The sequence below is a fragment of the Bos indicus genome, chromosome 1 (assembly GCF_029378745.1).
Source record: "Bos indicus isolate NIAB-ARS_2022 breed Sahiwal x Tharparkar chromosome 1, NIAB-ARS_B.indTharparkar_mat_pri_1.0, whole genome shotgun sequence".
Lineage (NCBI taxonomy): Eukaryota > Metazoa > Chordata > Mammalia > Artiodactyla > Bovidae > Bos > Bos indicus.
In genome coordinates this window covers 84,674,107-84,690,494 of record NC_091760.1, presented here as the reverse complement: position 1 = coordinate 84,690,494, position 16,388 = coordinate 84,674,107, and the positions used below count along the sequence as shown (strand labels likewise).

At 34.3% G+C, this 16,388-nt stretch overlaps 1 protein-coding gene across 4 annotated transcripts in view; it reads right to left on the bottom strand.

Moving 5' to 3' along the window:
- Positions 1-1,034: 1,034 nt before the first annotated feature.
- DCUN1D1 (defective in cullin neddylation 1 domain containing 1) overlaps positions 1,035-16,388 on the bottom strand; it is a 35,210-nt gene continuing 19,856 nt past the window's right edge. For all 4 annotated transcript variants that reach the window (XM_070791330.1, XM_070791336.1, XM_070791318.1 and 1 more), the window contains exons 4-7: positions 15,465-15,595; positions 5,473-5,555; positions 5,127-5,223; positions 1,035-3,831 (exon numbers count right to left, since the gene is read on the bottom strand). In XM_070791330.1, the coding sequence (XP_070647431.1) occupies positions 3,752-3,831; positions 5,127-5,223; positions 5,473-5,555; positions 15,465-15,595 (391 nt within the window). In that variant the 3' untranslated portion in view covers positions 1,035-3,751. The remainder of the gene's footprint in view (positions 3,832-5,126; positions 5,224-5,472; positions 5,556-15,464; positions 15,596-16,388) is intronic.

Genomic DNA, 16,388 nt, shown 5'->3' with positions numbered 1-16,388 from the left:
AGGTAAAGGTATCATAACTTCACCACATTTCTATAAAATAAAAATAGAAATTATTGCTATATGATTGTAAAAATGGAGGCAAGTAGAGTTCAGAAATATACTTGTTTATAATCAATTAAATGATGAACCATAATTTGAACCCTAATTATCACATTATGTAGAAATCACAATCGGGTATTGTGTGCTCAGTTATTAAGATAAATGTTAAATAGTTCACATTTTAAAAACATTTTATCATTACATTATCAAATTTGATAAAATCTTATCAAAACATCTATGTATGCAATATAAATCATGTTGTTAAAAGTATAAAGTAACATTTAAAGAAAACTGCTGAGGTGTCAAATAAGTATTTTCTATTAAATATATACAATTTAACATTTAGAACTCCATAAATTAATTCTTGCTGAAAGTTGATTCAGGTTTACAAAGGCATACTTTGTGAACTATAATAAATTTCCCCAGCACCACTTTCCTTTATTCCAAAATTCTTTCATTAGGTTTAACTTTCTTCTGTCATTCATATGTAAAAGTTACAGAAGGTTTACAATACGTAGTCTTCATAGTAACATGTTTTAAAAAAATCTAAGCAAAGTGCACGTTAAACTGTCTACAACTACTCAAACCTCTTGATTATCATCAAATAAAAAACAGATGAACACTTCATTCACTTAAATCTTTCTGAGGAAAAAAAAATAGTATACCTTGCTTAAATAAGAATTTCCCAGTAAGGGTATTATATAAAAGATTTCCCATGTTATTTTATTAACTCTCTTTCACTCATTAAAACTTTTTAAAAGTCTAATGAAGAACATATACTTACAAAGCCATATTACACAACTACAGTACTGTTAAATAAAGCAGCCCAGTATAGTTGTAAACATTTCAAATATAGTAAACAAGACTTGGCATGTCTTTTCTCCCAAAAACTTGCCATTACAATGCTCTTTCCATTAATAATTATCCTTTCTAGAAAAGTTTTCCGGTATATTTTAGTCTTTAAAAGTATTACACTGAAATAATATGTGAAAAGATTTAGTCATGGCAATTTCACTGAAGCTTTTATTGCCTCTGTTGGTAATATGACAGGGATGTAAGAAACACAATTGAACTTACAGAGATATGCAGATGATAGTCACTAAAGATAACCTTGATCTCAAGTATTTTTATATGTGGGCACTTCTAATTTTATACACTTTACTATTTAAAAAGCATTACATTTTAAAATGTGTACCTGTTTTGACATTTGGCAAAAAGGAAACTGTACCTGTGGTTCAGTTTAAAACAAAAGAATCAGCATGGGGAGTTAACCAAAATGAAGGCTGAAACACTAATTAATTAAAGCAATTCAAGTTGTGTGTGTGTGAGCATGTGTGTCCCTTTCAACCTGTCAATCTCACTCTTTCACACACACTCACACACACATGGCCATTATGTGTAAGCATTCTTAGTACAAAATATTCCCTACGTAACCAGACATTTATCCTCAGAAAAATCACACCACATTAAATCAGTCTTCTCTTTCAGGCCCTAGTAATAGTATTGTTTAATTCTAAGATGCCATCATAGAGTTAACAACCTTAACTTTTATGCTACATAATTATATTCAAAGCTTTATGTATTGTTTTGTTTATAATTACACAGTAATTATAAATGTTTAGTACCAAACTGATGACAAACACTATTTTGTTGAAAAGGTCTTGCATTTAAAAGGAAAAGTCTGTAAAACCCAAGGCACTAGGCCACGAACCAATATCAGACTTATATGAAAAACAAGTTCTATTGGGGAAAAAAAGCTAATCGGATCTCATTTCAAAACACAGCATACTGGAATTAATTAATCAATTCAAAAACAATAGCATAACTCAAAATCTTTAAGACAGGAAACAAAATAGTACATATATATATATATATATATCTTTTTAAAATATTTCATAATTGAAGTTCCTCTTAATATTTACAAATATGAAATCAGGAAATACTGAAAGCAGCAGGATTCTTCTTTTTTCTTTTTTTTTTAAATAACCAATTCTAGTAACCTGAATAAAACTGTCAGAATTTTCTTTTGATAGAATCATATTTTTGAATTAAAGTTATGATTAGAATATTAATATCTATGGGAAGAGCTTTCTAGTCAATTTCAAAATCATGTAAATAAGTAGTTTTAATATATCCATTTCTTAAAATCATTTCCGCATCTACATTATAATGTACTGCTTTTCTGAAGTACATTCCTTTGATAATTTCAACATTAGACCTTACAGAGTGCCTGGATACACCAAGCAAAATCTACTCCTGCTAAAAACCAGTCATCCAGTCTCTGAAGTTTTACATTTTTTAAACCAGCCTTAAAGAAATGTTTAAAAAAGCAATAAACCCTTCTTCACATGTCAAGAAGTGAACAGAGAAATGAGCATTTTCAGCATGAAAGCAGTTCACAGGTCTTGTAATAAAAAAAAAATAGATACAAGATACAGTTCTGCTTTGATGTGAAAACTGAGCTAATCTGAGTGAAATAAAACATAGTAGAAACTAAATAATTTATGAAAATAGAAGCCAGATTTGTATTTTGCATCAAGTGCATGCTTGCTTGAAAATCCTTGCTCCTCAAGTATTTGGCAACCACAGTGATTTAGCAGTTAAAACAATTTCAACAAAATAAGAAGTCATCAAAAATGGACTATTTGTCTGAAAGAGCAGTACCTATAAGAATTGAACTTCATGGCTCATTACAACCATTTTCAAAATTTAATTCCTACTTCTTCTTATAAATTAAGAGAATTTCATTTGTGTTCCATAGTGTGCTGACAAAACAAAAAGAAACAAAAATAAACCCTCATGCCTAAATTTAGAATATTGTATTATGTAGCAATCTAAAACATTCAAACAAATTAAATAGTTTAACTTACTTAACAGGCATATAAGCATTTCAAAATCATAATGAAATCCAATTATGAGGTGCATAATGTAGACGGGAGTAGAATCTAACATTATGCAGATGTTTTTCTAAATAAAAGCCCCTGTAAGACAACTATATATAAACATGGGTAAGATAAGTGCAGACTAGTTCTGTGGAACCTTTTGAAATCGAGGGTCTAAAACACAATAAAATTTTGGGTAGGCACACCAAATTATCCTAAAATTTTTTCACGTTGGTTATTTTGACTTTTTTTCATCAGATACTCTACTCACATTAACAATACATGTAATTTGCCAGAAAAAAAAAAAAAAAATCCCCCCATACCAAAACACCATTCCAGATCCGGTACACTTAAATATATCACTCTCACTGGAAGTGCTATCAGCATAGTCTTTGCAACTAGCCCAAAGCATATATTTAAGAAGTTTTTATAAACTGTGACGTTCATATGTTTAATTCTTATGCCAAACTTGTTTTCTGATGAAGACAGCATTGTGCTTTATGCAAGAATGGAAACTTCAAAATAATCACCATAAAGCTTCTAAGACTTATGGGAGAATAAACTAGGATGGTCCACAGATATAAGATGAAATCCACAATGTTGGAATAATAAATGTTTAGAGCGGCCCAGACTAGAAGACAAGCCCAAACCACCATTAGAAGAATGAAATACGATATGGTCCAAGATGTATCCTTAAAGTTTTGTCTCAACCCTCAGTCTGAATTGTGAGGATTGATCTTCAGTTCAGTCCAGCCAGCAGAAATTGACTGTGCAATTTTCCGTTGTATTTATTGTACAGACTATGTACATTCTAGAAGGTTCCTTCAGTGCTACACTGTTGTACTTTTTGTCCCAGCAATTTGAGGGCGTGCAAATTCCACAAAGTCATCAATAAGAACAGGCCATGCTCCTGTGGGGGGGATATGTGAGAAAGGAAAGAAACAAAAGCAGAAATAAGGCTAGTATTTAGCAGAATCCTTATTTTTTCTTAAATATCTTCCCTACAATTGTTAAAGCATATCATTATAAATATCCACACTGATAAGACCTCCAAATTTCTAGTTCTTTAAAGTTTCAACCTAGAATATTCTTTGCATTTTCTCTTTTCTATTACTCCAACACTTGATCATTCTCTGAATGATAAAAAATAACACTCTTGGTAATCAGTAATATATGGTTTTCTGAAGGCCACTGAAGTAATCTGGTCAAATCCAGCCTTGATATGATGACACACTGCCACTGCTGAAAGCATATTAAGTTGGAGTTAACCTTTTTCTGCATTTTAGGGCAATCTTACAAAGGAAATTAAAAGCAAGGATCAGACACTAACCTATTTCATGATAATAAATTACTAAAGGATTTTAAATTATATATATGCATGCTCTATACATGCTTCTATGGCAACTTCCAAATCAGCAAGTTCTCCACTTTTGATAAGGCGTAACAGAAAGCACAATCATCAATAATTAGTCATTTCTCAATTCTTAAAGAAAACAATACATGACAATGAAAACAAAGATAAGGAAATAACATTATCTGTGGTTAGGTTAAATAGTTCAGGACACTTTTAAGGAGACCAACGTTACTAAAGATTTTTCAAAAAATACTGTCTATTCAAAAATATCAAAATACATCTTGCTAATTCTCAAGGGGAAGCAGGTAAGTACGTGTGAAGAGATCAATGTAAACTACTACCAGTTCCAGAAAACAAAAATATCCTGGTAGTGGATGGTAGAGTTACCTTTCTAAATACATGAAGAAACAGCAGAAAAGTATTCAATCAGTGAATATTACTGAATGCCAATAGTGCTACAGTAGGAAAATAAAGTCCATTTCCATGTGGCCTAAGTCACAAAACTCAAGGAGTTTACAATCAAGCTCACAGACAAAACAGACAATAAAAAAAAATATATATATAGGCACTATAAAAGTACATTAAGAAAAGAGTAAGTTCCTAAAGTAGACTGAAAATCTAAAACATGAATGAAAATCACTCATGCCTTTCTGGAAAACATGAATACAGAGTTGGTATTTAAGGAAATAATACAGATTGGTAAAAGAGGATGAAGGCATTTTCTACATTCAGAAGAGCACAAATAAAAGCTCAGAAAAGAGAAACCTAAGAAAAACAGAAGTAGACAAGAAGTTCCAGGGTGTATGATTAAAGATATTTTTAAAGAATTGGTAGAGCAAAATATTCATTACCTTCTTCATCATAATTAGACATGTCATCTGCAATCATTGTACTGAAGTCTAAAAGAAGATTCCAAGTATCTTTTGGTATTGATCGTTTATGATGTTCCTATTAAGGAAAAAAAAAAAATAACAAGAAGCATCCAATTCACTAAAAAGGGTTTCAAAAAAAACAGTCCAGAAGATGCTGAATACAAGAATTCAAAATAACCTATGTCATAAAATTCTGGAAATCAAATTTCTCATTCTACGTCCATTACATGCTCTGAAATGAGTTAGGCATCCTTTAAAATGTTAATTTATCTTCAAACAAAGCAAAAATTTAGAAAACACCAAACCGCAGAAAACATGAACTTACCAACAAAAATTTATTCCATAAGTCTAAGAATTTAAATCTTCCATTAAGCACTAAATTCCAGTAGGCAATGGCCATTTCTAGATCTGTAATATTAAAAATAAATTATGTACTTCAAATGCCAGGAATATTTGTCCCTGAAAAAAAACACCAAGTAAGATAAAGATAGCCTTAATTAAAAAAAAAAAAAAAAAGCCTTGTGTCCTGAATACTTACATAATAAAAATTTCCTATAGATTTAAGTCCAAGCTTTATATCCTGCTTCCACCACCAATGCATGGTTCCTTCAGGGCAAGAAGGGTATCACTTACCTCATTAGGGGTTTCTGAAGTTTAAATGAGATAATGTAGGTAAGCATGTTTGATTATGTCATAAGTATTGAAATGTTAATGTATACCAGACCTCAGCCCTTTTGACATTTTGGACCAGATCATTTTTGTTGCGGGAGGCTGTCTTATGCATTACAGCATTAGCAGCATCCCTGGCCTCTACCCACTAGATGCCAGTAGCAGTTTCCTATCCCCAGTGGTGACAACCAAAAACATCTCCACATATTGCCAAAGATCCCCTGGGATGCAAAACTGCCCCAAGATGAAAATCACCAATGTACATGTATAAGCTGTAACGCAATGAGTTGCTATCCATAATCCTAATTAATCTTATATTCCAAGTTGTTGGCTCACTGATCCTGACCTCAAGGAGACCATTAAGAATACTGATTAAAAGTTTTAAATTAATAATAAACTAAGTCTGTCTTTTTAAAAGTTTGATGAAGAGGATATAAATGACTATTTAACTGGAGCAGAGAAGAGTAAAGAAGCAGTATTACTGCATGACAAAATATGTATCTGTCTTAAAAGAAGAACTAAAGTAGTTATATCAAGCTTTTATGAGTAAATTTACATTTCCAGGTCAGGAAAAATTCCATTCCAAGTAACTTAAAAGTTCTTTTTGATATGATCTCCAAACTACTCTGAAGAATCTGAAGAATCATGAGAGACTAAGACTCCAAAAACAGGCTCACATCCTACCTGAAAGAAAAACATAATAGGACATAAGGCAAAAAATCTCCCATCTTCACTAGATCCTACGCTCTTCAAGGACAGGGACTACATATCCCCAAACTAGCACTGAAATACACAGCAGGCATTCGGAAACTGGGGAATGAACAAGCTTCCTACGGTTCTAGTTACAAATATGCACTCACCTCCAAATCCATCGTTATGTCTTCCCTCAAACTCAATGGAAAAGGTGCCTCTTCTTTTCTCCTATCCAAGGTTAAGCCCCTAACACCATTACTCTGGATCCAATATGCCATCCTGCCTTTTAGTTTACAGATTAGTTTTCTTCTCTCCTTGTATCCTCAACTTTGCCCTGTCTTCTGGCTTCCCCCTCCACAAAGGAACATACTCAAGTTATCAACTATCTTTAAAAAAAACTTTCTTTCTTCTATTTCTCCATCCCCTTACTAGCTACCCTCTTTCTCCTTCCCTTCACAAATTATCTTGAAACAGTGCATGGAGTCTTCTACTTTTATTTTTAATGTGCTCACGAAAACATGTCTGAAAGTCAAGTTCAGATCCCCATGTTTTATGAGAACTAGAAACAGGACATCAGTCCCTAATCACAAATCCTTTTTAATCTTTGCAATCTTTAATGCTCTACACCAAATACTCCTTCCAGGTTCTTTACTTTTATTATTTTCCTTACCAATCAAACATACAGCATACCAATCAAAGCAGAGAGATAACGTGCAGTAAAATTGCTGCTATTAGCCTGTCTAGTAGGATTTGCTGTTATTAGCATGCTTAATGATATCCTTCTTCACTTCAAATGCATTAAATTTATGAAAACTAAGCTTATTACTGTGTTAGCGTTTTTCCTTTTTAGAAAATAATAATGAGAAACAATGAAATATTCAAGTAATTGTAAACCCTGAGACAATTATAAATGCCTCAGGTTGTAAAAGAAGAGAACTTTCTGTAATCTACATTCATTGTCCAATTTCTTTACCCCTCAGACACTTTAATTCTATAAACTAGTGTCCACCTTCGTCACTCACCCCACTGAAAGTAATCTCTAAAGGGTCACCAAGCCCTTCTGGTTGCCAAATAAACCTTAATGTCCTTAATTTACTGGGCTCTCTGCCATATTTGACAAAATTGAGCACATCTCTGGGATGGAACTGTCGCTTCTTTTAGCTTTAACAGTATTACTCTACTGATTTTCCTCTGTCCTTTCTGGCTTTATTTTCTTTTACTTCTCCTCTTCCTTCCTTCATCCATTAAATGTTGATATTCTGTAGCACTGAATGTCAGTAATAACCACTTCTACTTCTCTCATATTTTTCAAACCTTTACCTTCTTTCAAGTTGTATGCTCAACCATCTCTATCAAGTCCTAAAATCTGAAACTTCTCTCTATATATTCTTGATTCTTACATCTAACTGCCTAAGGGTATCTTCAACTGGATATCCACAAACAACTCAAATTCAATAGGACTCAAACTCAACTCTTTCTACAGATCTACCATTTCCTTCTCTTTCAATGAATGTTATCACTCTACAGTGTTTCTCAGTGAAACGCCATTTTTCACTGTAAGGAACAGTCCTATGCACTGCAGGTCCTTGAGCAGCCCCCTAATTCTGAAAGAAACCCTGTCATTATAACAATACCAAAAATACCACTTGCACATCTCCAAACACCCCCAAATGGGGGTTAATACTAACTTCCTCATCACAATTTCAAACAAAGCTTTCTCATTTTGGCTTCTAAGTACCTTTTAAATCTCTCTCTCTTCTCCATTCCCACTTTCAGGGCCTATGCCAGGGTCCTTTTTGTTTCTAGCTTCATAAGCAATTTCTCTTCCTATAGTTCTGCCTCTATTCCTTTTAAAGGACCACACTGCTTTCAGATGGACCTTGCAGGCACACAAATTTGGTTTCACTTCCATGTTAAAAGTCTTCAATGATTAAAACAACGAGACACCACTACACACGTTTTGGAATGCTCAAAATCCAAAACACTGATGATATCAAATGCTGGCGAGGATATGAAGCAAAAGGAACTCTCAGTCACTGCTGGTGAGAATGCAAAATAGTACAGCCACTTTGGAATAGTTTGACAGTTTCTTACAAAACATACGCTTACCATATGATCCAGCAATCACATTCCTGGTATTTTCCCAAATGAACTGAAAACTTGTATCCACACAAAACCCTGTACATGAATGTTTACATAAGCTTATTCATAACTGCCAAAACTTGGAGGCAACCAACATATCCTTTAGTAGGCACACATACAAACTGTGGTACATCCAGATGAAGGAAAATTGTTTGGTGCTAAAATGAAATGTGCTATCAAACCACAAAAAGATATGGAAGAAAACAAATTCATAATAATGCTATTAAGTGAAAGAAGGCAATGTGCAAAGGCTACACACTGTATGATTCCAACTAAAAAAGGCAAAACTTTGGAGATAGAAAAAAGATCGGTGGTTGCCAGCAGTTAGGCGGGAGGAAAGGATGAATGGAAGAGCACAGAATTATTTCAGGAAGAATGAAACTTTTCTGTATGATGTTATAATGGTAGATACATGTCCTTATACATTTGTCCAAATTCATAGAACATACAATACCAAGAGTGAACCCTAGGGTAGGAATAAATTAGGAGTTCGGGATTAAAATATACACACTATTATACATGGAGTAGAGAACCAATGAGGACCTAGTGTATAGCACAGGGAAATATATTCAATATCTTATAATAATCTATAATGAAAAAAGGTGTATGTGTATAAACACACACACATATATATCTGAATCACTTCGCTGTACACCTGAAACACAACATGTAAATCAACTATATTTCAATAAAATTTTTAGAAAGAAAAAGAGTGAACCCTACTGTAAAATTAAAGTTTGGATGATAATGATGTGTCAATGTAGGTACAACTGTAACAAACGTACCTCTCTGGTGGGGATTTGATAATGGGAAAAGGTATGTATGTGTGGGAGAATAGGATAACTGGGAAATCTCTGTATCTTCTGCTCAATTTTGCTGTAAATCTAAAGCAATTCAAGAAATAAAATCTATTAACTTCTAAAAAATCTGCAATGTTTCCCACTGCCTTCAGATAAAATCTACAATTCTAGTCAAATGGACTCACTTGCAGTTTCTCAAAGGTGCTCTGTCTCTCACCTCCAAGAAATTGAACTTGCTAATCTTTCCACATTCAAGATAGCTTCTTTTTCTTTTGGTTTTGAAATAATATATTCATTCTTCAAGGATCAAATATTATAATCTTTGTGAAGACTTTGCAAACTCACCCAGACAGACAAAGATGCTCCTAACTCCATGCTCTCAGAGTAAGCAGTCAATAAATGTTTTTGGATGAAACAGGAATACTCAAATATTAATACATTTTTATTAGGAGCTGAAACACAGAAGATTAAATTTTACAGGAATAAAATGTCAATTGCCACAAGCCTGTGAAAAACTGCCTGCCCTTCAGGGACTTCCCTGGTGGCCCTCTGGCTAGGACCCAGCACTCTGTCTGTCTGGGCCCTGGGTTCAGTCCCTGATTAGGAAACTAAAATCCCATAAGCTGCACAGCGCAGACATTAAAAAAAAAGAAAAGCTGCCCTTTAGTCAGAAATGTCTGAATGACAGAGAGAACAGTTCAGCTAGACAAAAGTGGTTTAATGTAGTAGTTTAGCATCTTAAATCTCAACTCTTCCCCTAATTAAGCAGCCCTGGGCAACTAAGCTCATTTCTCTGTAATTCAGTTTAAAATAAAGATAATAGTATCTACCCTCATGAGATTGTTGTAAGAATTAAATGAGAGAATACACATAAAGTATTAGAACAATCTGGTAAATAATATGTTCTATTACTATTGTTTGAGTTATTTTTAAAACTATTATTATATATTCTGAAGCAGTATGGGAAAGAAAAGAAACTCAATAATGTAACAAGAAGCAACAACAGCAATTAGAATAAACAGAAGGGTAACACAGAGGGAAAGAGATACAAGAAAGTCCTAGTAATAGTATTACCTAAAACAGATACTTGCAGAATGAAGCCTTAAGCCCTTATAATAAAATAAAAAATGCAAACAGAGGTAATCCCAGTGACACTCTTTCACAGAGAATCAACAAGGGCTATGTGCTGTTTCATAAAAGATGATCAGCTGCGTGCCAGACAAAAATGGACATGAATTGAGACTGAATCCCCTAAAGGGAAACAAAATGTTGCCAACTCACTAGGGAGGATGAATGGTGATTTAAAATCCTTTTCACAAAGTCTTAATTTACCTAGAAATATCTAAGTTCAGTTCACAACATAATACAATAAAAAGAACATAAAATGTGGAGTCAGAAGATGTGAGGTTCAGTCCCAATTCTAACAACTCTAAAGTTATGTGACCTTAAAAGTCAGCCTCTCTGACCAGGAGTTTCCTTATCTTAATGACAAAGAGGTTGGTTTTACTTAGCTCAAAGTGTTGTTATAAGAACCAAATGGGATTGTGTAAATAAAAATACACATTAAAAAACTCTATAAAATTATTTCCAAATATTAAATGTTTAATAAATGTTAAAAATTTCTAAATTCTAGGTGAACTGGCAACAGTTTATAAGAAAATAAAGTTCAGGTTTAATAAGTTTAATAAGTTCAGGATGATCCTAAAAATAATATGGCTGTTAAAAAACAAAAACAATTTTTCGACAAATTAATAGAATGAACAGTCTTCCAAAAAATAACAGACCCATGGTGTTCTACATTAAATAGCCACCTTCTGGAGTGTTATATTCTGCTTTAAGAATTCTATTTTGAGAGAAACCAAGAAACTGGAAATGTTATCTAGGGGTGACAGCAACAGGAATAACAAAGGTCTTCTCAAATGAAGAATAGTTTGGAATGCTGACTTGAAAAAAATGAGAAAGGATAAATGAGAAAAATCTTGAAAGGGTTAGCCTTCCTTTGTGCTGCTGCAGAGGACAAATAAAAACAGTTGTAAAAGTTGTAAGGACAAAGATGTCATAAGGAAAAACAACAACAGTATTCTGTGATAAGAATGAACCACTTTCTAAAATGACATGTGTTCAATTCCCACCCTGTATGTTCAAACATAAAAGCTAAATGAGCATCAGGTACAGATGCTACATTGCATAGGTTAGATTTAACACAGAACTTATGAAATCCCTTTCAAATTTAAGATTCAGAAGACTACCAGAAATGGCAGGTGACTGAAGCAGAAGGTGACAAAGGAAGTATCCTATCCTGGTGTCATAAGAAATAAGGTTACAGAAAATGAGAAAATATGGGAAACACCAGCTCTCATTATAGCTAGCCCAGCTATTTATAAATAAACCACAATGCTGTCACTGTCGCTCTCTGCCAATTTGTTTTGGGCCTCAACTCTTCTCCTACCATCTCCTAATTCCTTTCTGCCAAATATTATAATTTAAGAGCCCTGTAAACCCTTAGAAACGCTGTCAAGAAAACTTTCTTTTTAATTAACTTCAACTAAGCAAGTCATTACATTTCCTGACACCCAACATCAGTGCAAAAACAAAAAGAGAAATTATGATTTGTCTTTTATTATTTTTTTTTAATTAAGACTTTTTAGTTTTAGGTTTATGGAATTGAGCAAAAAGTACAGAATTCCCATATATCTTTATCCCACGCATGTACACTATGTCATTTCAGTCATGTCCAACCCTTTGGGACCCTATGGACTGTAGCCAGTCAGGCTCCTCTGTCCATGGGATTCTCTAGGCAAAAATACTGGAGAGGGCTGCCACTTCCTCCTCCAGGGAATCTTCCAATCCAGGAACTGAACATAAGTCTCTTGTCTCCTGTCAACAGGGTTCTTTATCACTAGTGCCATGCTACTACCTTCCCCCATTTTTAAGATATTGCTTTGTGCTGTGCTTAGTCCTTCAGTCATGTCCAACTCTTTGCAACCCTATGGACCATAGCCCTCCAGGTTCCTCTGTCCATAGGGATTCTCCAGGCAAGAATACTGGAATGGGTCGCCATGCCCTCCTCCAGGGGATCTTCCCAACCCAGGGATGGAAGGAAGGTCGCCCTCATTGCAGGCCGATTCTTTAACATATGAGCCACCAAAGAAGTCCAAGAATACTGGAGTAGGTTGCCTATCTCGTCTCTACAGGACCTTCCAGACCCAGGAATTGAACCAGGGTCTCCTGCACTGCAGGCAGATTCTTTACCAGCTGAGATACCAGGGAAGTCTTTAGTATATTTCTTACAAATGATGAGCCAATATTATTAGCAAAAGTGTATCAGTTTACATTAGGGCTCACTTTGTGCTGTACATTCTACAATTTGGAGCTTTTTTAAAACAACTTTTAAATTGTGGCTGCTGCTAAGTTGCTTCAGTCATGTCTGACTCTGTGCAACCCCAGAGACGGCAGCCCACCAGGCTCCCCCGTCCCTGGGATTCTCCAGGCAAGAACACTGGAGTGGGTTGCCGTTTCCTTCTCCAATGCGTGAAAATGAAAAGTGAAAGTGAAGTCACTCAGTAGTGTCCAACTCTTAGTGACCCCATGGACTGCAGCCTATCAGGTTCCTCCATCCATGGGATTTTCCAGGCAAGAGTACTGGAGTGGGGCTAGATACACATAAAATTTATAATCTTAAGCATTTTTCAGTGTATAGTTCAGTAATGTGAGTTACATTCCCACTATTGTGCAATGAATCTCCAGAACTCTTCACCTTAGAAAACAAACTCTACACCCATTAAACAATGTTACTTTTTTCTTAAGCTCAATACTTACTACAGAATAAAACAATTTTAAAATCTAATTCTTCAGTATACTTTTCTCAACTTTTCCTGTAATCTAAAATTCCAATATACCATATTAATATAAAATTAATATGCTATAAAACAGCTATAAAATGTCAATTTTATCTTTGCCAAATACAATAAAAACTAAGATTCAATATCAAAACTACATAGTCACCCAAAAATATCATTTATACTGTGCTCTAGTGAGAGGCAGAGATATAACTAAGCAATATGTCAGCCCCATTTAAATCAACATCTGATAGTCACAATATTTTCTCTATTCGTATCAAAATATTGTGCTACATTTTTAAACACAACAGAAATAATTATTTCAGTACATACATGTAAATTCAAATGCTTCAATCGATTTTTATTTGTGGGAAGAGAAAAGGAGACTAGAAAAAACAATCCAGTTAACAGGTGGCCACAGATACAAGACAGAGAAATTAACACTGGGTATCCCAGCTTATTTTGTCTGCAAAATGAGGACTTTTCCTGGAAGAATAAAATCCAACCGAAATTAACTGAAAAGACGACTTCATCATTCCAAATTTTGCTTAATAGATATTTTGTATTCAGTCACATTTAGTCCCTCTTTGGGTCAATTCTCCAGTACAAATATTGTACATTCATCCCTTCCGCTAGCTTTCAGTCACGTCCTGTGTGTGCATGCTAGGTCGCTTCGGTCATGTGCGAGTCTTTGTGACTCTATGGACCGTAGCCAGCCTGGCTCCCCTATCCATGGGATTCTCCAGACAAGAATACTGGAGTGGGTTGTAGTACCCTCCTGCAGGAAATCTTCCCAACCCAGGGATCAAACTTGCGCCTCTCCTATATTGGCACGCGGGTTCTTCACCACTAGCGCTACCTGGAAAGCTTTCAGTCACTTCCTCGGTCTAATTCCATAATCCTTTTCTCATTTTTTCTCGCTAATCTAAAATATAAAGAATGATTAGTACAAGAGGCCCCTATTAGCCTCTCCTATTACCTTATCTTCAATTACCTTGTCTTCAAAATCAACAAACAAACTCACTTCCATCATTTAACGTGCTGTGCCTCCATTTCTTCATCTGCCAAAAAAGGATAAGTCTCTAGCACTCTATGAGTGGCACATGGTAGCTGGTGAATTACTGAATGAAAGAATGAGTAACTCATAAAGTTGTTAAACATGAAATGAGGCAGTGTATGTAAAGTACTTAGCACACTGCGCCACCATCATGATCTTCAGTGCATCCCCACAGCCCACAGATTCCAATTTAAGCCCTTCTGTCCTGTTTTTAAAAGAAGTCTTATTAAATGAGTCTTATTGTGTCTCACCAATTTATGCTCCAAACAAGCATTTGCACTAAAATCAAATCATTTTCTCTCTTCTACAAAGAAGCCAAGCTTATTTCTAAAGTCTGAGACCTTCATTTATAACTACCCTCTCCCTGGAACATCTTTCATCTTCACTTACCCAGCCAAATATCAAATCCTTGAGTTCACATTCCCTCTTGCCCAGGAAGCACTTCCCAGCCATTCCTGCTTTTACTCATTTCTCCTTTTATCTAAAACCCTATTTTGTATTATGTGCTACTGTCTACCTTCTCTGAATGATCTGCACTGAAGCTTTTACTTCCACTTCCTTAGCCATCATCCCCAGAGCAAATGTGTGGTTATTTCTACAGTATAAACTGACTGATCTAAACTGTTAACAGTGGCTATTTTGGGACAAGATGATAAATAAAAATCACCTTTTTATTCTTTCTTACAGTTTCCAAATACTTCAAATCAAAAAGAATAAATTTACAAAAAAGAATAGAGTCACATTCTAAGACTCAGAAATTTTAAAATGCTATTTCAACAGATACACAGTGAAAAACTTATGATCCTAAGATCCTACAGTATCTTCTGAAAAATAAACAAGCAAACATACATACCTATGTCAGTGGAATTTTAATATTTCCTGTATTGTAGTTCTTAAAAAAAAATCAGTGGTTCATATATAGTACCTAGAGTAACCCTATTATTGAATAGGCAGGGTATTTTCTGATTAACTAGAAGTTCATTGTTTCTCATTGTTTTTCAGTAGCTGATAATAACTTTATGCTCAAAACAGAACTTTCAATTACAAAACAAAAGTGACATGGTCAATGTAGATGAATGTATTTGAAACACCAAATATAATTTTTAAAAATTCTTACCTAAACCTTTTTGTCCTGGATTCTTCGCAAAATTAAAAGTAAACTGGTAGAAATCCTTAAATCGTCCCGGTTCTTTCAATTCTTGCTCCATCTTGGGTATCTGGGCCTTTAGTTTTTCTATGCTGTCACATCTATACAAAATTAAGTTTATAAAAGATAAGCTTTTTCTTTATAAATCAAAAACTTATTTATTCCTCTAACAGTTTATTTCATAGAACTCTTTTTAAAAATCCATTAAAATATCTTTTTAAATTATATAAACAAGTATGGGATTAGCTGGAAGAAGAAAAGTTCTAGAGCGATTAAAGGTTAGCAATAATCACTATTTTTAAGAGAAATGGGCTATGACTTTTAATTATGTATTCATGGGACAATCAATACACCCAAATGGTAGAAGTCAGCTGTAATGAACAGATGAGAATGTATAGCAATCAGCTCTGGAATCATCAGTTTAAACTGTAGCAGTATTCCTTACATGGAAACAATCCACAGGTCTAGCTTCCAAACAAATTGAAAGTACGGTCTCTTGGCTAGGTGAGGAAACAGGCATTCCTCTTGAAAACTTCTCATTATATTCAAAGTACCATCTCCAACTGAAGTTATCTCAAATCAGTATTAAGCTTTTTTCTGTATCTGAAACCATTCAATTTCCAAGGAGCTTAAATGGATTCAAGTACCAAGTCCTACTTTCCTTAAGGTAGAAATCTTCTATCTGTTATAGATTCCACAAACCAATCACTATACTTTTTTTCCTTCAAATCATTTTTGCTTTTGTTTTCCTTTCATGGTCTTTGTAACACCTCCCAGATTATTAGTTTGTAAATTAAAATTCTGCTTTGGAAGTTCATTACATTTTACATGAACTCACTTTTGAATGAGGGAAAAAAAGAGTTCCAGTGAAACCGGTCCTAGTATAGAAAACTC